Source organism: Meles meles, chromosome 6, assembly GCF_922984935.1.
Source record: "Meles meles chromosome 6, mMelMel3.1 paternal haplotype, whole genome shotgun sequence".
NCBI lineage: Eukaryota > Metazoa > Chordata > Mammalia > Carnivora > Mustelidae > Meles > Meles meles.
The window spans coordinates 64,857,375-64,879,281 of record NC_060071.1 but is presented as its reverse complement, the minus strand read 5'-3'; the positions used below and the strand labels follow the sequence as shown (position 1 = coordinate 64,879,281).

Here is a 21,907-nt window from a genome sequence, read left to right as displayed (position 1 = left end):
ACAGACAACATAGGGAAATATTACAATACATTAATTTTTTAAAAAGATTTATTTATTTATTTATTTGACAGGCAGAGATCACAAGCAGGCAGAGAGGCAAGCAGAGAGAGAGGAAGGGAAGCAGGCTCCCTGCTGAGCAGAGAGCCCTATGTGGGGCTCGATCCCAGGACCCTGGGATCATGACTCGAGCTGAAGGCAGAGGCTTCAACCCACTGAGCCACCCAGGCGCCCCTATTTTTATTTTTTTTTTCAAGATTTTATTTATTTATTTGACAGAGAGATCATAAGTAGGCAGGGAGGCAGGCAGAGAGAGTGGGGGAAGCAGGCTCCCGCCGAACAGAGAGCCCAATGTGGGGCTCAATCCCCGGACCCTGCGATCATGACCTGAGCCGAAGGCAGAGACTTAACCCACTGAGCCACCCAGGTGCCCCACAATACATTAGTTTTTTAAAGCTGATATAATCTCGGGCACTTGGATGGCTCAATCAATTAAGTGGCTGCCTTTGGCTCAGGTCACGATCCTGGAGTCCTGGAATTGAGCCCCGCATCAGGCTCCCTCAGCAGGGAGCCTGCTTCTCCCTCTCCCTCTGCCTGTTGTTCCCTCTGCTTTGCTCTCTTGCTCTGTCAAATATATAAAAATCTTAAAAAAAAAAAAATGCTCCCATCCTTTAAAAAAAAACAAAAAACAAAACTGATATAATCTTGTGTTATGTTCCATTTATGTTCAAATATGTAATGCATGGATAGACCAGAAAGAACAAGAGAAATCAAGTTGGTTAAGATTTTTCCCCAAACTGTAATGTTTTAACAACAATTTTACAGTATTATGTTCTACTTTAGTCACCAGACTGTTGTTCCTTTGGTCATGGCCAGTAACATTCAGCTTTTCCTGAAAAGGACTGCTTGGTCCTTCATCTAGTTTCCACTTTCACTGAATCCTAATATTAGACTTAAAGTGAAACAAAGCTTAAACACCATGCAAGTCATTTGTAACAGACTTTTGAGGCAGATGGATAGGAAAAGAGGGTATCATGTTAGAATTTGTAGACCTGATTCCAGCTGTTATTACTGTTCTGAGTCCTGTGGCATGCCACTAACCCTAAAGAAAGCTATTCGCACCCTGGAGAGGAGGCAGTCACTGAGTCTGGTTTTTTTTTGTTTTTTGTTTACTTAAGTAGGCTCCACACCCAGCCTGGAGCCCAGTGTGGTGCCCAGACTCATGACCCTGAGATCAAGACCTGAGCTGAGATTAAGAGTCAGGTAGGTGCTTAAGCAACTGAGCCACCCAGGCACCCCAAGTCCCTGGATCTTGAAGATGTGAAAAGCCATGTAATAACAGCTGGGTATAATATGTCATTGAGGCTGCACATGCATGAGGGGGTGGATGACTTAGTAACAAGCAATAAACACATAACCCATTTTTAGGCCTTTCTACATTTAAAAAGCCAAGAAGTCCAGAACAGAAATGGAATCCTCCCTGGAGTGAGTGGGAAGTGGTCAAGGTAGCAAACCTGGGCCCAGAGGCACACAGTGCTGACCCCTAGACGAACACCCCCACATCATGTGTCAGGGCAGCAGCAGAGCAGACGTGTGGATCTGATGGCACAGACATAAACCTGAGTAAGGGAAACACGGTTTGGGATTTTAAAACTTGTAAGAGGGGACTGAGTTATATAAAATTCTTTAAAGACACATGGACAGAACATTTTTCGTTTTAACCACAAGTATTTATTGATGGATCAAAGAATACAATTTTAATGGAAACAATAAGGCACAACCGTGGATTAAAACAGTTTGCTATACAGCCAAAAGGAGGAAAAAGCCACATCTTAAGAACTTTAAATATGGAAGTCAAGGAGCCTCTGAAGTACCTCTCTAAAACATCAGTGTCAGAAAATTCTTCCCCCTTCTACATTTCCTATATTACATCACTTGTTCACAAAGTCAGACTGATACTTCATCAAGAATTCCTCATTCATTCCTACTTGAGTCATCCGGCCTGGCCATTCCTATTTGCCACTCTTCCCAATCCCTCTGCAGCATCTTGTTTTTGTTTTTAAGCAATTCTCTTCCTCAAGTATCGAGTGCACATCTTGGATAGCCTTCCAAAGCAAGGAAACAACCAAGCGAGCAAGCAATGCGTCAGAGACAATCAGCCAAGGGCAGACATATAGACGAGGAGACTGTTAAAGATAGGATGGCGACAGCCTGATTCGCTGAGGTCTGTACTAAGCTGGAGGGGCAGAGAAGTTGCTCTGGCTCATGCAGAGGCCTGTCACACCACCTCAGGTTGTGCCACTGGTGCCAGACTCCTTGCTTCTAAGAGATGAGTAGTGGTTTACAAGAGGAGCTGGGAAGTCAATGTAACCAGGCAGCTTCTGATAATAATACATTCAATGCTTTGGACCTCGTTCAGGAGCAGACTATGGCTTCCAGCCTTGACATTTGCCAAGTGTAAAATTCATTGAGAATTTTGTGCAAAACTTCAAGACACTGAGGACAGTCTTTCAATCTCTTGGACTGGGATAAGGTAGGCACTTCTGTTAACACTGCTCATCCTATTTGGAAATGGGACGTGAAACACATTCCAGGGCACATACACTGAGGCATAAACCATGGTGCAGAAGTGGGGGTATGCCAGGGTTTTAGAGTGCCCGGGCTCCTTGATCAAAAAGCCACGAGAAAGTTCCCCAAGTGTACTGTCGGGGCAGTCATTCTGGTGGTGATGGTATCCCCAAACTAAGCAAACCTGCAGGTATATGGCCCTTTTCTGAGGAGTCAACACTGTACTAACAAGAGTAGCCATGTAGTTATGTATGTTGAGAACCAGAGGCCAGAGGTAGAGCGACCCGGGCGAGCCATCTAGAAGCCTTGGCTCCACACCATGCACCAAGGCCGCCACCTTTCAACAAGAACACTTAACCAACAGCCCTTTGAGCAGAGTGCAGGGGACCAAGAGATGATCATTCTTCAGAGAGAAGGGCTGGTTATGGAAAAGCTCTTGGAGAGGCAACATCCCAGAGACCCATTTAAGAATAAAGGTAGACGAAACCCACCAGATCGCCGCAATACCCTGCCAAGTCAGAAATACGTTTCACAGGCACAGCCTGGGGTGCCGAGTAGAACAGGGGGACTGAAGCTTAGTGAGGAGCAGGGAGACTGAAGAACTAAGTGAATGATATGCTGGGTGAAAGAGGAGGAGGAAGCAAAGGACATACAAAAAAGGCTGGAGGAGCATGCCGAAGCCCAGCTGGAGGGAAGGCAGCAAGGCTGTCGTCTATATCCAGTGAAAGAGCTTTGCTGGTTGGTTCTTGGCATGGATTCCCTCTCTCACTTTTTCAGACTGGATGGACATATGGCCTTCAGCAGCAAACCAGGGGAGATGATATTCAGAAATGGAGATAACTGGCGAATGATACTGAACAGAAATGGACGGGGGTACCATTCTGTAATGCCCTGTTTATGCACCGAAGGCAGGTTTATGTTGACAGGACATGTCTGGGGTTGTCATGCAACAGCAGTAGTACTTTGGGAGAAGGGGAATGATGGGGTGGAGATGGGGCTGGTGGACAGGACGACTCGAGTTCCAGTTCTTAAATACTAGAAAGTAGGGAACAGTTTGGTCTCAGTCCTTCAGTGAAGAAATCGGATGCTCATTTTCTGTTCTACATCCACCTTCTCCAAAACCTGCAGGGGGAAAAAACCCCCAAACCCAATTATGGTTATGAAGGTCAAAACAGGAGATACTGTCCCAAGTTCTTATCTGAATATTTTTCTCCCTCCCTCCTATGCAACAGAATTTCCCAGCTTCTTCAGACTTTTTCAAACCAAGAGGGGACTGACTGACCTTAACAAATTCTGTGAAAGATATGGCGCTGTCCCCATCCTGATCCGCTTCCTGGATGGTCCTGTCTGCGATGCTGCCCAGCTGCTCATCTGAGATGTTTACTCCAACCATCATACGAAGCACCTACAGGACCAAAAGCCACAAATTACAGGAGACCTGGGGGTCAGGAGGGTTCTTTTATTTTATTTTAAAACATTTTATTCATTTATTTGAGAGACAGAGTGTGAGAGAGCACGAGAGGGGGGAGGGTCAGAGGGAGCCCGATGCCTGGATCCCAAGACCCTGGGATCATGACCGGAGCTAAAGGAAGACACTTTACTGACTGAGCCACCCAGGCACCCCAGGAGGACTCTTTTAAAAAAGATCAAAGAAAAAGCCACTCTCACCCTCTTTTCCTTTGATGTCCTCAAATATAACAGCTAGAAAGCAGAAACCCTTGTCTTCTCATCTCAGCCATTCGAGACAATGAGATGAGCAGAACTCTCTGGCAAGGTCACTGGATAGGAAGGCAAAGCTTCACTGGGGGGAGAGTCCTTTGCATTTTGCTCTTCCATTACTTTTTGTCAGGAATACAGATAGATATGAGGTTCTGGTGGTACAGCAGTCATCCTCGGACCATGAGGTGAAAGTCCTCTGTGTTATGCATGCCAGAGCAAGAACACAGAAGCCCAGTTCCTGGACATCACATAGGTTCAGTATCAACCCAGATAATCTATCCCCAGACTTCTTGCTGCATGAGGCAAACTAGTTCCTTATTGGTGTAAGTCAGTCTGGGAGGGCTTTCTAGGAATCCCACAGGAATGCAGTCCTCTCCGAAGCAGTTCATTAACCCAGCTATTCCTAAAGCATAGCCAAGAAACGTAAAGATCTTTGAAGGGGCAAATACTAACCCCTTCTTTTTAGAAAAACAACAAGCACATTTAAAGGACTGTAGTCAAGAAATTTAACACGTTTCGTCAAATTTGCTTCACACATAACAAAAAAATTTTTCCCCCAATTCTGCTAACATCTTCAGAGTGTAAATGTACTTTGAAAATTGTTATTTTTAAGCAAAATAAGCAATGGTAGTGACATGACTTTTGGTATGAAACGGGGGAAGGGTGCTTTTGTGATGCCTCACATCACTGCAGCCAGTCAACTCTGTCTTCAGAGCTAAGAGCTGAACTTTTTTTTTTTTTTTAAAGATTTTATTTATTTATTTGACAGAGAGAGATCACAGGTAGGCAGAGAGGCAGCCAGAGAGAGAGGAAGGGAAGCAGGCTCCCCGCCCAGCAGAGAGCCAGACGCAGGGCTCGATCCCAGGACCCTGGGATCATGACCTGAGCCGAAAGCAGAGGCTTTAACCCACTGAGACACCCAGGCGCCCCAGAGCTGAACTTTTTCTACAGAAGAGAGAGCCCTTCTGGCCCAGCAGTTCACGGGCCTTCCTTTCCATCCTTCTCCAATCTCATGACAGATTTTTAAAAAGCAAATCACAGGATTTTCTGAAAAGAAAAACAGAGCTGAAATACCGATTTGCATCAGTACTGGTTATTTCTTTTTACAAACTGATTCTTTAAGTTGTACATTTGGGAGTACAAAGACAGACACTGGAAGGATTAATAAAAAGAGGCATTCTTGGGGCGCCTGGGTGGCACAGTGTATTAAGTGTCTGACTCTGGGTTTTAGCTCAGGCCATGATCTCAGGGTTGTGAGATGGAGCCCCACACTGAGGGGGGCCCATTCTCTCTCTCCCTCTCCTTCTGTCCCTCTCTCCATGTGTGTGTGTGTGTGTGTGTGTGTGTGCGCGCGCGCACACACACACACACACACACTCTCTCAAAACAAAGAAATTTTTTTTAAAAAAGAGGCAATCCTGGCAAAAATACAGAATGGCCAAGCCATTTACCATTTTCCCTCATTGTGCGTGGCTGACAAGACAAATTTATCCTCAAATAGTAGCTTCTTTAGATCTCAGTCCAATTTTTCTCTGAAGTATTTTATTTTTAGAATTAGAGAACTGTATGGAGCATGTGTGCTCTGTGGGGAGAGGAATGGTGTTGTCTGAACAATCACTCATTCAGGCTGTTAACGAGGACAAGAGCATCTAGAAGTGGCTTGATCCAGGTCCCAGCAACCAGTGGCCCTCACTGTCTGCCAGACCTCTGGCCCAGTCAGCTCTCAACAGAGTTACTCAGGGTTCCAGATGGGAATTTGATTAGCAAACAGGACTTTTATTATTACTTTTTTTTTTTAAATTAAGATTTTCCTTATTTATTTGACAGAGACACAGCGAGAGAGGGAACACAAGCAGGAGGAGTGGGAGAGGGAGAAGGAGGCTTCCCACCAAGCAGGAAGCCCAATGTGGGGGCTCAATCCCTGGACCCTGGGATCATAACCTGAGCTGAAAGCAGACGCTTAAGGGCTAAGCCATCCAGGCACCCCTACTACTTGTTTTCTTTTCTTTCTTTTTTTTTTTTTTTTTAAGATTTATTTATTTATTAGGGAGAGAGCACAAGCAGGGGGAGGTGCAGAGAAAGAGAACCTCAAGCAGGTTCCCCGGAGAGCATGGAGCCAGACATGGGGCTCAAGCCCATTATCCCAATCACGACCTGAGGTGAAATCAAGAGTTGGATGCTCAACTGACTGAGGCAGGCACCCCTATTATTACTACTTGCTAATGTCTGGTAAAGTTTGTTGTTTATTCCTTATATCAGTGTAAGAAAGCTCCCTTCTATCTCTGTTTTTCTAAGAACTGTTTTTTTTTTTAAATATGAAACACTTCACAAATTTGTGTGTCATCCTTACACAGGGCCATGCTAATCTCTATATCGTTCCGATTTCACTATATATGAGGCCAAAGTGAGCACTTGCTAAGACTTTTTTTTTGTTAAGACTTTAAAAATAATCATGATTGGATGATGAATTTTATCAAATACTTTTTTTAAATAAAGATCTTATTTATTTGACAGAGATCACAAGTAGGCAGAAAGGCAGGCAGAGAGAAAGAGAGAGGAGGAAGCAGGCTCCCCGCTGAGCAGAGAGCCTGATGTGGGGTTCGATCCCAGGACCCTGAGATCATGACCTGAGCTGAAGGCAGAGGCTTAACCCACTGAGCCACCCAGGTGCCCCATCAAATACTTTTATTCTGTGGAAAAGACCATGGAATTCTACTTTAATCTGGTAAGGTGGCAAAATTGATTGACTGATTTTCTAATTTTAAATTGAATCCCTGATTTAAACCCACCTTGGCTAAAATCCAGCCTCCTTTTTATACACTGCTGGATTCAACGTGTCAGTATTTTGTTTAGAATTTTTACATCTATGTGCATAAAAGAGATTGTGCTGTAATTTTCTTTACTTATGCAGTCTTCACAAGGTTTTCACATCAAAGCTACACTAGCCTCATAGAGTAGAGCAACTTATCTATTATGGTGTAATTGATAAACAAATAAACTATACATATTTAAAATATGCAGTTTGTTCCATTTTGACATAAGTGACACATGTAAAACTATCACCACTATCAAGATAATGAATGTATCCATCATCCCCAAAAGTTCAACCAGGACTTTTTATACAAATCACACCAGGAAAATAACCACTCAGCCTTCCCTTAGGATAAACTCATCACAAACTTTTAAATATCCACTGAATAGTTAAGAACTATGCATCATAAAATTTTTAGATACGGCAGTGTCTAGAAAGGCAAACTGTTTTCTTCTCACTTTGCTAAGATATTCATATCCTCTTCCCGCTAGGATAAAACTAGTTCTCTGTCATCACGGCAGTCCATGAACACGTTTGTCCTAAAGTCACTTCAGGCCTGAGGAACATTCTAGTGGCACTGACTGGCACTCCGGCATATGATCTCCTCACTCCTGCCTCTGGTTTTTTGTTTTTTTTTGGGTTTTTTTTGCCTCTGGCTTTTTTTTATCCTAATAATAGAAATAATAGAAAATAAATTAGGGTGCCTGGGTGGCTCAGTGCGTTAAAGCCTCTGCCTTCGGCTCAGGTCATGATCCCAGGGTCCTGGGATCGAGCCCCACATCGGGCTCTCTGCTCCATGGGGAGCCTGCTTCCTCCTCTCTCTCTGCCTGCTTCTGTGCCTACTTGTGATCTCTGTCAAATAAATAAATAAAATATTAAAAAAATAAATCAATCCACCACTCCCAAAAATCTTTCTGGCAGCCAGATCTTCTGGGACAGAGGATGAAAACATTCAACTACAAAAGGACTGCCTGTCTTTTCTCCTCAGAACTGAGCAATCCATACAGAGCCATTTTCAAAAAGTACATTCCTCTCAATGAAGATATCCCCAATTCAAAGGCAAGGAACACTAACACTGACCTGCAGACTGTTTTGAATTTTGCTCAGACACAGAAAAAATGTTGGTCTTTAATCTGGCCTGAGTAATTTTTAGCTTAGCAGACTTCTCAAGACACTGAATGAGTTCAGATTTATTTGGGGGTGAGTGGAACCCACTTTACTTTTTAGTAAATTGAAATAGACAAATCTCCCTAGGAAATTCCTGAATGTATTAGCTTCCTAGGGTCCTCCAGAATCATTAATATTAAATAAAAGAAAAAAGGAGAACTTTCTCCCCTCTAAACTTATATTTAAGGAAGTGGGGAAGACAAGAGGAAGAAATTCTAGTCACTGCTAGTGGGAGGACAGGGAATTGTTCTCAGGAGCAACAAAGGACAGCAGTCGGCTCTGTACACCTGCCTGGCAACAATTCTTTGACTCCTACGTCAAGCTCAAGAACAGGTGGGACAGCAGCATTTACCTAAGTGTCATCAGAATGACCTGATGTCAATAAGCTGATATAATAATAATGGAACTATCTGACTTAGACCATCTCCAATAATGCAAGTAAAAGACGTTAAATTGGCTTTTAAACAACAAAAACATGTATTTTTGAGAACTCAATGAGCCACTGTGCCTTTCCCCAGAATCATCAGGCTCTGCCTTATATCTAAGACGGTACTCTGCACCAGCAGGTGTTATAAAGAAACGCCTGCTAAAAGAACAATTCCCACCCAAAAGGACAAGCAGGCAGAGCCCAAACAAGTTGTCCACAACCATGGCAGCTCTCCAACATACCTGTAACAGCTCATCACGGGAAATCTTGTCATCTTTATCCAAGTCATAGAGTCGAAAAGCAACTGGTAGGGGAAAACAAGAAGTTACTGGAAATTAGTGTGTTTTGCCCCTTCTCAAGGAAGTACATTTGTAAAGAACACTAGATAGAAAACTGACAGAAAATACTGTTTCAAGAGTAACTGACATGACTTCCAGAGCTTTTAAAGATATTGTAACATTTAAGAAACTGAAATGCATCTTGTACTTGCTGACTTCTTAACCTGATTAAAATAGGGCCCCTCTTCAGGCAAATTGGAAAACTTAATAAAAAGAAACAACTGTTCTTTTTTTTAACCTTAGAAGTTAAAAAAAATCTGTAAGTGGTTCTATACATGAGGTCATCTCACAAAACCCGCCAAGTCTACTGTGCACCGCGCAGAGGGAGCCAGGAACGGGAGTCCTGCAGGCGAAGGAGCTGACCACACAAAGTATTGCTCTGGGAAAACGGCCACTCTGGCAAATCTGTGCCACGTTTCAAGTAACAGCCTTCCATGCTGGAACCCTGAAAGAACTTCACTTTCAAATAAAAATGCCAAGAATTTGATGGTCTTCTGGCCTTATCATGTTTCTCTCCCTTTAATATCACGTCAGTCTTCCGGAAACTAGAACGAGAGAATTCAGAAGAGCAAAAATCATTCAGACAGTGCCACGTTGCTGAAGCGCTACCAGGTGAGGAGTGTCCTACCATTGGATGATTTTTACTGGCAACCGTGAGAAATCGTCACACTGAGGAAGTGACTGCCTTGTAATTATAGCTGAATCGAGTGTGGTTTTGAGGCTCGGAATCACAGTATGCTACTAAGATTTTTGGGGTTTGGTATGATGCTATGAATACTCGAAGGCCAAAACACACTGTTCTAGTTACTGAGATACAGATGTAGATCTTGTCCTCTGCAGCTCATGATCCTCTCACTTTAATACATTTACAATGTTATTATACATATGAAATGCTGTGGAACAAAAACTATGGCAGTTATGCCTTTCTGGTTCAAGTAACATTTAAACATGGTCCTGAAAGACAGACAAATCTGACAACAGGTGGGATTCTAGGCAGAGCTTATACTAGACACAAAGGCATTAGAACATGGATGAATTTCTCAGTGTTGAAACATTACCCCTCTCCTCCCTGCCCTCCTCTGCCAAAAAGGAGTGAGTCTACTAAAAGTTCAAGTAAAAAATTTAGAAGACTTTAACTTAGTTGCTGTAAGGTACATATTTGAATTCTAGAGGGGGAGGGGCACCTGGCTGGCTCAGTTGGTTTAGCATGTGACTCTTAAGCTCCTGGTTGTGAGTTCAAGTTCCACATTGTGTATAGAGATTACTTAAATAAATAAACTTAAGGAGTCCAGAGGGGGAAATAACTAGGAGACTTTGTCTAATGTTTGCTTTCTTTAATTTGGTTAGTTGATTAACTTTGTATCAAATTTGAGAATTTGTATGCTTAGGAGGTTTAGATCACAAAGGAAAGAGGACAAGGATCATTACTATTCCTAAAGGAGTATTTTTTTTTTTTTTTTAAGATTTTATTTATTTATTTGAAAGAGAGCAAGAGCCCAAGCAGGGGAGACTAGCAGAGGGAGAGGGAGAAACAGACTCCCTGCTGAGCAGGGAGCCCAATGCAAAGCTCGATCTCAGGACCTAGAGATCATGACCTAAACTGAAGGCAGACACTTAACTGACTGAGCCACCCACATGCCCCTGGAATATGTGTTTAATATACTCAGACAGACACACAGACACACACATACCTGTATATGTTGTCAAGTTTAAAATACATGAAATGTGTTATCTACTAAGCACTCTACAGGATAATTTTGGAATGGAAATATGTTTGCTATATAAACCATAAACATCTGTTTCAGAGTTTTTTATTTAAACAACCATTTATTTTCGTTTTTATATGAAATTTTTAAAAAAGATTTTATTTATTTATTTATTTGACGGAGAGAGAGAGGGAATGAGAAAGAGATCACAAGTAGGCAGAGAGGCAGGTGGGGGGGGGGGAAGCAGGCTCCCTGCTGAGCAGAGAGCCCGATATGGGGCTTGATCCCAGGACACTGAGATCATGACCTGAGCTGAAGGCAGAGGCTTAACCCACTAAGCCACACAGGCACCCCTATTTTCATTTTTTTTAAATTAACCTCCACACCCAATGTGGGGTTCACACTCGTGATGCCCAGATCAAGAGTGCCATGCTGTATGACTGAGCTAGCCAGGAGCCCGTTTCGAATTTTTTAATCAGGTAACTGTTATAACACATCTCCTGCCAAGGTATTTACAGAAGCCTGAAATGCTAATTCCCTTTTTTATTTGTTTTAAGATTTATTTATTTATTTTAGAGAGGGGGGGAAGAGAGAACAAGTGGGAGTAGGGGGAGGGGCAGAGGGAGAGAGAGAAAATGTTTCAGCAGACTCTCTGCTGAGCGTGGAGCCTAACACAGGGCTTGATCCCAGGACCTTGTGATCATGACCTGAGCTGAAAAGTCAGATGCTTAACTGAATAAGCCCCCCAGATGCCCCTGAAACTGTTTTTTTTTTTTTTTTTAAGATTTTATTTATTTATTTGACAGACAGAGATCACAAGTAGGCAGAGAGGCAGGCAGTGAGAGAGAGGGGGGAAGCAGGCTCCCGCGGAGCAGAGAGCCTGATGCGGGGCTCGATCCCAGGACCCTGGGATCATGACCTGAGCTGAAGGCAGAGGCTTTAACCCACTGAGCCACCCAGGAGCCCCTGTTTTTTGTTTTTTTTTAAAGATTTTATTTATTTATTTGACAGACAGAAATCACAAGTAGGCAGAGAGGCAGGCACAGAGAGAGGGGGAGGCAGGCTCCCTGCAGAGCAGAGAGCCCCATGTGGGGCTGGATCCCAGGACTCTGGAATCATGACCTGAGCTGAAGGCAGAGGCTTTAACCCACTGAGTCACCCAGGTGCCCCGAAACTGGTAATTCTTAAAATTCAGCTTCCAAAGACTGAATGTTTGTATCCCCTCCCCCCCAAATTCCCATGTTGGCTCTCAATTCCCAGTGCAAAGTTATTAGGAGGTGAGGCCTTTGGGAGGTAATTAGGTTTGGATCAGTTCCTGAGAGCGGGGCCCTCATGATGGAATTAATGCCCTTATAAAAAGAGGAGACAGGAAATTTCTCCACCTCTGTCTCTACTCCCTCCCCATATGACAATACAGGAAGAAAAAGAGGGCCCTTCTGGGTAGAGCCAGAAGACCCTCACCAAGAACATGGTGGGCTGGCAACCCTGTTCTCCGACTTCCAGGCTCCAGAAATGTGAGAAATGTCTGTTGTTTAAACCACCCAGTGTACGGTGTTTTGTTCCAGCAGCCTGAGCAGAGGAAGATACCAGCCGAGAGATAAATGCAGCGATTACCTGATAGGACCTTTGAAGAAAAACGGCAGCATTAGTAGTGGTTTCTTAACTGACGTGGATTCCTATCAGGCAGTTCTGGCCCCGAACCAGCAAAAACATTTTCCCCAAGATAACGAATGGTCAAGTGTGTAAATGACTGAGCCATTTTAACATTTGTCTCTTTACTCTTCTCATCTCTCTTTTCGCTCCCCCTTCTCGGTCCTATGATTTGGACTCCCCCAATCCAGAGCTATCTTCTTGCATCTCTGCTTCCATGGTTTTAATTAAACACTTTCTAGTGCTCGTGATTCCTGAATGTCCAACTTCAGCATGGACCTCTCCTCTGAGCTCCTGGCACTGATGTCAAAGTGATATGGTACACTGGTCAAGACTCTGGCTCTGCTGAATTCTGGCTCTGGGGGTTATGAGCTGTGTGAACTTGAACAAGTTACTTGACCTCTTGGTGCCTGAGTTGCCCAAAAGGTGTAAGCAAAATGAGGATAACAGAATTCACCTCACGAGGCTGTAAGGACTGAATGAGTTAGTATATAAGAAGCACTTTAAACAGTGCAGGGCACCCAGTAGGTGCTTAATAAATGTCATCTACCTGCCATTACCTCCGGGCCCTCCTTTCACACCACTCAGTTCTTTCTTGGTAAAGCTTTGTTCTCTGAACATTCCAAGTACTTATTTATCCTGGTTGTTCCCTGTGCCTGGAGCTATTTTCTGTTCTTTAATGTCTGGCTCATTCTTAACTCAGAGAGACTTTCTTTCACTCATAACTCCTTGTAATGCAGTGGCACCCCTCACCGCTTTCTCACCTCACCTTATCCATTTCCTTCACAAGACTTGCCAAAATCATAAAGTTTGTTTCTTCATCTGTCACTTCTTCTTTTTTTAGAAGTAGGCTCTGTGCCCAGAATGGAACACAACATGGGGCCTGAACTCACGACGCCCCTGAGACCTAAACCTGAGCCAAGATCAAGAGTGGGACACTTAACTGACAGAGCCACCCAGGCGCCCCATCTGTCTTTTTCCATGTAGTCTGTCTCCCTTATTAGATAGTAAGCTCTATGAAAGCAAAGACCTTATCTGATTTATGCATCACTGTATCATGGGACTAAATTAATGCCTGGTATATAGTAGTTGCTCAAACATTTGTTTAATGAAAGACCAAATGAATGATCTCAAATTTTTACCTTTTAATCACTGATTCTTAAAAAACAGAACAAAACAGTGGTTAAAATACACATAAAATGTACCATTTTGACTCTTTCACAATGTACAGTTAAAACACTTTCACACTGTTGTGTAATCACCACCACCGACCCTCTCCAGATGAAGAAATACTTCATCTTCCCCATGAACTCTGACCCATTAAATAATAATTCCCCATTTCCCCCTGACTCTAGTCCCTGACAACCTTCTATGAATTTGGGCTACTTTAGGAACCTCATATAAGAAGAATCAAACAATATTTATCTTTTTTTGTCTGGCTTATTGTTTTTGTTTGCTTGTTTGTTTTGTTTTTTAGCATTATCCATGTAGCATGTAGCAGAATCTCCTTCTTTTGAGGCCAAACATTCCAGTCTATGTATATAATGCATTTAGTGTATCTTTTCATCTTTTGATGGACATTTGGGTTGCTTCTACCTTTTAGCTGTTGTAAATATGCTGCTCACTGTTTCTTCTTGGCTACTCTCCCTAATTCCACTTTACAATATTCCTCATCATCCAAATAAAAGAGCTTCATGTAGACTCATTTCCCGTATCATTCATTATATGTTATAAAAAAAAACTTCAAGGGCGCCTGGGTGGCTCAGCTGGTTAAGGATCTGTCTTTGGCTCAGATCGTGGTCCCTCGGTCCTAGGATCCTGGGATCCTGCAATTGGGCCCCCTGCTCAGCAGGGAGTCTGCTTCTCCCTCTGCCCCCCTTCCCTTCCTGCTCCTGCTCTTGGCTTTCTTTCAAATAAATAAATAGTCTTAAACAAAACTTCAATAATTTAAGAAGATAATTAGAACATCAACAGGGAAGCTCATAGACCTCTCCCTTCACATAAGGTGGGTGGTCCGTTTCATACAAGACATTATAACCTCCCTAATTTGAAGAGGAAAGCAATCAAGAACCATTCCTCTGAGACAAGGAGATTAGTACTATGTGTGCTTGGGCCTGTGCCTACATAGGTACAGTTCAGCCCTGGTGGTTGCCCTTGACATAATGGTCCAACTTCATTCTCTTGCCTGTGGATATCCAATCTTCTCAGCACCATTTGTTCAAAAGACTGTCTGTTCTCTTTCTACCGAATAGTCTTGGCACTCTTGTCAAAAAACAACTGACAAGGTGGGGCACCTGGGTGGCTCAGTCGTTAGGCATTTGCCTTTGGCACAGGTCATGATCCCAGGGTTCTGGGATCCAGCCCCGCACTGGGCTCTCTGATCAGCAGGAAGCCTGTTTCTCCCTCTCCTACTCCCCCTGCTTGTGTTTCCTCTCTCGTTGTGTCTCTTTCTGTCAAATAAATAAAATCTTAAAATACTGTTAACTTTTTTCAAAGAAATGGAACAAATAATCCTAAAATTTGTGTGGAACAAGAAAAGACCTCGAACAGCAAGAGGATGTTGAAAAAGAAAACCAAGCTGGTGGCATCAAATTTCCAGACTTCAAGCTCTAGTACAACGCTGTAATCATCAATCAAGACAGTATGGTACTGGCAAAAAACCAGACACACACAGATCAATTGAATAGAATACAGAGCCCTGAAATGGACCCTCAACTCTATGGTCAACTAATCTTTGACAAAGCAGGAAAGAATGTCCAATGGAAAAAAGACAGTCTCTTCAACAAATGGTGCTGGGAAACTGGACACAGCATTCTTCTGCCACAAACAGAAGAATGAAATCGGACCATTTCCTTACACCACACACGAAAATAGACTCAAAAGGAATGAAAGGCCTAAGGTGAGACAGGAATCCATCAAAATCCTTGAGGAGAACACAGGCTGCAGCCTCTTCCCACTTCAGCCGCAGCAACTTCTTCCTAGAAACATTGCCAAAGGCAAGGGAAGCAGGGGCAAAAATGAACTATTGGGACTTCATCAAGATAAAATCCTTTTGCACAGCAACGGAAAAGACAACTGACAGAATGGGAAAAGATATTTGTAAATGACATATCAGATAAAGGGCTAGTATCGAAAATCTATAAATAACCTTTCAAGGTCAATACCCAAATAACAAATAATCCAATCAAGAAAAGGGGAGAAGACCTGAACAGACATTTCTGCAAAGAAGACATCCAGATGGCCAACAGACACATGAAAATGTGCTCAATACCACTTGGCATCACAGAAATACATATCAAAACCTCAATGAGATACCACCTCACACCAGTCAGAATGGCTAAAATTAACAAGTCAGGAAACAACAGATGTTGGTGAGGACGTGGCGAAAGGGGAACCCTCTTACACTGTTGGTGGGAATGCAAGCTGGTGCAGCTACTCTGGAAAATAGTATGTAGGTTCCTCTATGAAGGCAGAGCTACCCTACAACCCAGCAATTGCACTAGTGGTTATTTACACTGAAGATACAAATGTAATGATCCGAAGGGGCACATGCACCCGAATGTTCATAGCAGCAAAGTCCACAATAGCCAAACTATGGAAAGAGCCTAGATGTCCATCAACAGATGAATGGATAAAGCAGATGTGGTATATCTATATATACAATGGAATACTATGCAGCCATCAAAAGATGAAATCTTGCCTTTTGCAATGATATGGTTGGAACTAGAAGGTATTATGCTAAGCGAAATAAGTCAATCAGAGAAAGACAATTATCATATGATCTCACTGATATGAGGAATCTGAGAAACAAGACAGGATCATATGGGAAGGGAGGGAAAAATGAAAAAAGACGAAGCCAAAGAGGGAGACAAACCATAAGAGACTCTTAATCTCAGGAAACAAACTGAGGGTTGCTGGAGGAGAAGGTAGTGGGAGGGTTGGGGTGGCTGGATGATGGACGCGGGGGAGTGTATGTGCTATGGTGAGCACTGTGAACTGTGTAACACTGATGAATCACAGACCTGTACCCTTGAAACAAATAACACACTGTATGTTATTTTATAAAAATTAAATAAATAAAATCTTTTAAAAACATAATTAATTAATTAAACAAATCTTTTTAAAAAAGCATTCTACAAGATGTCCTTTTATTCCTGAACAGGGAATTAACTACCCGTTATTCTTATGTAAATATCTCTTGTTTAAAAATTCTTCCCAGGGTGGGGCACCTGGGTGGCTCAATGCGTTAAGCTGCTGCCTAAGGCTCAGGTCATGATCTCAGGGTCCTGGGATCGAGTGCCGCATCCGGCTCTCTGCTCAGCAGGCAGCCTGCTTCCCTCTCTTTCTCTCTCTGCCTGCCTCTCTGCCTACTTGTGGCCGCTCTCTGTCAAATAAATAAATAAAATCTTAAAAAAAAAAAAAATTCTTCCCAGGGTGCCTGGATGGCTCAGTTATCAACATCTGATTCTTGATTTTGGAAAAAAAATTTTTTTTCCTTCTGGGGCACCCGGGGGGCTCAGTCCATTAAGTGTCTGACTCTTGATTTTGGCTCAGATCAGGATGGTCCTGAGACTGAGCCCCCAGCTGAGCTCTGAGATTGGCAAGTAGTGAGCTTCTCTTCCCCCTCTGCCCCTCCCCCAGCTCATGTACATGTACTCTAAAATAAATAGATAAATAAATAAATAAATAAAATGGTTATGATGATGATAAATTTTAGGGCAACCCTCTCAGGTCTTCTACCTCTTCAGGAGCTTTGTACCATCACTTTACTAACACCCCATAAACTTTGCTATGCTCCACAAAAAAAAAAAAAAAAAAAAAAAAAAAGATGATGAATTCTGTTATGTATTTTTTTTACCATAATTAAAAAAAAAATCTCGGGGCGCCTGGGTGGCTCAGTGGGTTAAAGCCTCTGCCTTCAGCTCGGGTCATGATCCCAGGATCCTGGGATGGAGCCCCGTGTCTGGGCTCTCTGCTCAGCGGGGAGCCTGCTTCCTCCCCTCTCTCTGCCTGCCTCTCTGCCTACTTGTGATCTCTGTCTGTCAAATAAATAAATAAAATCTTAAAAAAAAAATAAATAAAAAATCTTCCTCAGCGCCCTCGAACTTCTACTGTGTCATAAATGTGCTTTAGTATATTTCTGGGATCCAAAATGAAATATGGTTCCTAAAATGTATTCTCTTTAGCACAGAGTGGGATTACCATTACACTCGTTCTGTTCTTATGGCCTGATACTACATGACTCTGAGGTGAGGGTCAAGGTGCTGCAAGTCAGGCAGTCACGGTGTACAGTGGCTGCATCTTGGATTTATTCCTTAGGTCTTGTTTAAACATGCTGCCGGACCCAAGTGTAGCACTCTAGTGTATCCTTTAACAGCATTCATTTTATTAGATTGAGTCCAACTTTTTCCAGCCTATCAGTATTTCTTTTGCTTCGGATTCTGCGGTATCGTATCATCACTATACCTCCAAGTTTACAGTTAACCAGAAACTGGTTTGTTAGTGAATTCTAATTTCTTATCTCAAGACTAAATACTACTTGAGACAAAGCCTGTTTCGCTATGTGATACACCTTAACTACTATTTTATATGTTAACTATACTTCAATAATAATAATAATAATAATAATTTTTAAAAGACACAGAGCTGTTCCACAGCCTCCAATGTTACATCTATTATTTAATAAATAATTGGGACGCCTGGGTGGCTGAGTTAGTTAAGCGTCCTACTCTTGGTTTCAGCTCAGGTGATGATCTCTGGATCCTGAGATGGGACCCCGCACCAGGTTCTATGCTGAGCAGGGAGCTGTCTAGGGGATTCTCTCCCTCTGCCCCTCGCCCTGCTCATGGATGACCTACGCTCTCTCTCAGATAAATAAACAAATCTTGAAATAAATAAATAACAAAGAAGCACATCTGTTACTCTGTCACAAAGTTGCCTTAATACTTTGGCAAGTGTTTGGGGAGTCTGGGTGGCTCAGCTGGTTAAGGGACTGCCTTTGGCTCAGGTCATGATCCCAGGGTCCCAGGACTGAGTCCTGCATCAGGCTCCCTGCTCAGTGGGGCGTCTGCTTCTCCTTCTGACCTCCTCCCCTCTCATACTCTCTCTCACTCTCAAATAAATAAAATCTTTAAAAAAGAAATACTTTGGCAACTGCATTTCAATATAATTGGTTTCCTTTATAATCCTATGCATTTGCTTCTTTGGTTTCAAAAGTATTCTTTTTTTTTTTTTAAAGATTTTATTTATTCGACAGATAGAGATCACAAGTAGGGAGAGAGGCAGGCAGAGAGAGAGAGAGAGGAGGAAGCAGGCTCCCTGCCAAGCAGAGAGCCCGATGCGGGGCTCGATCCCAGGACCCCGGGATCATGACCCGAGCTGAAGGCAGAGGCTTTAACCCACTGAGCCACCCAGGCGCCCCTGGTTTTAAAAGTATTCTGAGATGGGGTCAGTAGGATTCACTAACTGCCAAAGAAATTCATGACTTAAAACAAACTTTTTTTTAAATTTATTTTGACAGAGAGAGATCACAAGTAGGCAGAGAGGCAGGCAGAGAGAGAAGGGGAAGCAGGCTCCCCGCTGAGCAGAGAGCCCGATGTGGGGCTCGATCCCAGGACCCTGAGACCACGACCCGAGCCGAAGGCAGAGGCTTTAACCACTGAGCCACCCAGGTGCCCCTCATGACTTAAAACAAAGAGTCCCCTCCTACCCCCAAAGTAGAGCTCATGCAGAGGGAATTCAGGTAACCAGTATGTGTTAGGTCTGATGACCTTTAAAGTCTCCTCTAATCCTGGATTAGAAAAGCAAGCATAGTTTCATTCTGTCCTTTCATAGCAGCACAGAACGTCTCTTAATGGTCTCCTTAACTGACTCACTTAATTCAGGGATTCTCTCCCTCCCTCTGCAAATTGTTCCAACTGACGTGGTGGCACACTGCGTACTTGTAGCTAATAGGCAACACCTGAGTGTCCACTCCACCAGCTAACCTGGAGGTTCTCCAAGAGTCAGGTGTATACACGCCCTACAACTGGGCTATCTGTACTGTTAATAGAAACTACATATAATTAATAAAAAGTGAAACATGTATATAAAAACAAAGTTATTGTTTCTGAGAAGATTACTTCTGAGAGACTCAAAATTAAGTTATTGGAAATAAAAAAACAAACACCTGCTACTAATGTAAAGTATGGCAGAACAAGCATAAGAGATTAAGGAAAAATGTAAACAGAACGATTCTATTTTTGGAATGCTTTACGAGTATCTTTAAGCTCTTTTTCCACTTAAAAGAAACTGCAACCAGAAACCTCAGACTATATACATTATAGATGTGCTCTATATAAAACACAACACAACTCCCATCAGCAGACTTTTACGAAAACAAAACCCAAAAATTCTTAGTCCCACACTAAAAGATCGGGCAGTGAATGTGTTTTTAAATATTTTAAGGTAGGGACGCCTGAGTGGCTCAGTGGGTTAAAGCCTCTGCCTTCGGCTCAGGTCATGATCTCAGGGTCCATCGAGCCCTGCATCGGGCTCTCTGCTCAGCAGGGAGCCTGCTTCCTCCTCTCTCTCTGCCTGCCTCTCTGCCTACTTGTGATCTCTGTCTGTCAAATAAATAAATAAAAATCTAAAAAAAAAAAAAATTTCTTAAATATTTTAAGGTAAATAAAAAAAATGAAATCTTGCAGTTTGCAACAATGTGGATGGAACTAGAGGGTATTATGCTGAGTGAAATAAGTCAATTAGAGAAAGACAATTATATGATCTCACTCATATGTGGAATTTAAGAAACAAAACAGGAACATAGGGGAAGAGAGAGGAAAAAATAATAAAACAAGATGAAATCAGACAGGGAGAAAAACCTTAAGAGAGACTTAATCATAGGAAACAAACTCAGGGCTCCTGGAGGGAAGGGGGGGATGGAAGGATGGGGTAACTGGACATTAGGGAGGGCACGTGATGTAATGAGCATGGGATGTTATATAAGACTGATGAATCACTGATCTCTACCTCTGAAACCAGTAATACATTATATGTTAATTAATTGGATTTAAATAAATAAATATTTCAAGGTAAAATAAAAAAATATATATATATTTTAAAGATTTTATTTATTTATTTGACAGACAGATCACAAGTAGTCAGAGAGGCAGGCAGAGAGAGAGGAGGAAGCAAGCTCCCCGCTGAGCAGAGAACCCGATGCGGGGCTCGATCCCAGGACCCTGGGATCATGACCTGAGCCAAAGGCAGAGGCTTTAACCCACTGAGCCACCCAGGCGCCCCTAAAATAAAATATTAAACCATGTATCCTCTTCTGTGATTCTATGCTAGAGCTGGGTTTTTCAATTATTTTTTTAAAGATTTTATTTATTTATTTGAGAGAGAGAGAGAGAGAGCATGAGAGGGGAGAAGGTCAGAGGGAGAAGCAGACTCCCTGTGGAGCTGGGAGCCCGATGCGGGACTCCAGGATCATGACCCGAGCCGAAAGCAGTTGCTTAAACAACTGAGCCACCCAGGCACCCTCAATTATTATTTTAGTCCTGGTCTGACAACACCGAGTAAGAAAATTTCTATTATGCTAATGTCAGAATCAGGCAAACATGTACTAAACATAAGCTGAAACCCTTAAAACGTTGAGAAACAGGCTTTGTCTCAAGTAGTATTTAGTCTTGAAAGAAGAAATCAGAATTCATGGGGCGCCTGGGTGGCTCAGTGGGTTAAGCCTCTGCCTTCGGCTCAGGTCATGGTCTCAGGGTCCTGGGATCGAGCCCTGCATCGGGCTCTCTGTTCAGTGGAGAGCCTGCTCCCCGCTCTGCCTCTGCCTGCCTCTCCGCCTACTTGTGAGCTCTCTGCTCAGCAGGGAGCCTGCTTCTCTCTCTCTGCCCACTTGTGATCTCTCTCTCTGTCAAATAAATAAATAAAAATCTTAAAAAAAAAATCAGAATTCACTAACAAAGTATTCAATACATTTGAGAACAATTCATCAGGGTTCTATTTTCTTCTACATTGCTTTGTTTGTACTTAAGTTTTCTGCTCTTCATTAAGGTACATGATATTGTGGTAAAGAAGAGCAGTATTTTACTATTTTGGTTCAAAAATCTTCCCTGTCTTGTATAACGAAACTTATTTCAGTGCTTCTGAAACTCTTTACCTGAAATATCAAGAGAGGAGTAAAATCATTGTCCCCTAGCCAGGGAGATCTGATGATGTGGCCCAAAGGCCATGAGTTAAAGGTTTAAGACTCATGTACCCATCTTTCTTCTTCTTCTTCTTCTTTTTAAGTAATCTCTCTGCCTAACAGGGGGCTGGAATTCATAATTCAGAGATCAAGAGTCACATGCTCTACTGACTGAGCCAGACAGGCGTCCTGCATCTTTCAATGTGTAAATTTGGCATTATATTCTATGATTTATCTACATTTGTCTCAATATTAAAAAGCCTTTTATTTTTCTTTAAGTCATTGAATACAAACTTGATGGGCCCCATATATTCCGTAGCTTCAAAGACCTCTCTGTATACCACA

General features: G+C 42.7%; 1 protein-coding gene and 1 non-coding gene across 2 annotated transcripts in view; both read right to left on the bottom strand.

Annotated features, from left to right (window-relative positions):
* Positions 1 to 1,705: 1,705 nt before the first annotated feature.
* Positions 1,706 to 21,907, bottom strand: part of CHP1 (calcineurin like EF-hand protein 1) — a 46,287-nt gene continuing 26,085 nt past the window's right edge. Inside the window, exons 5-7 of the mRNA XM_046009056.1 lie at positions 8,933 to 8,994; positions 3,848 to 3,970; positions 1,706 to 3,687 (exon numbers count right to left, since the gene is read on the bottom strand). Of these exons, the coding sequence (XP_045865012.1) occupies positions 3,634 to 3,687; positions 3,848 to 3,970; positions 8,933 to 8,994 (239 nt within the window). The 3' untranslated portion in view covers positions 1,706 to 3,633. The remainder of the gene's footprint in view (positions 3,688 to 3,847; positions 3,971 to 8,932; positions 8,995 to 21,907) is intronic.
* On the bottom strand, positions 6,594 to 6,696 carry LOC123945355. Its single transcript, XR_006819194.1, has one exon. It is a non-coding gene; the product is annotated as a U6 spliceosomal RNA (small nuclear RNA).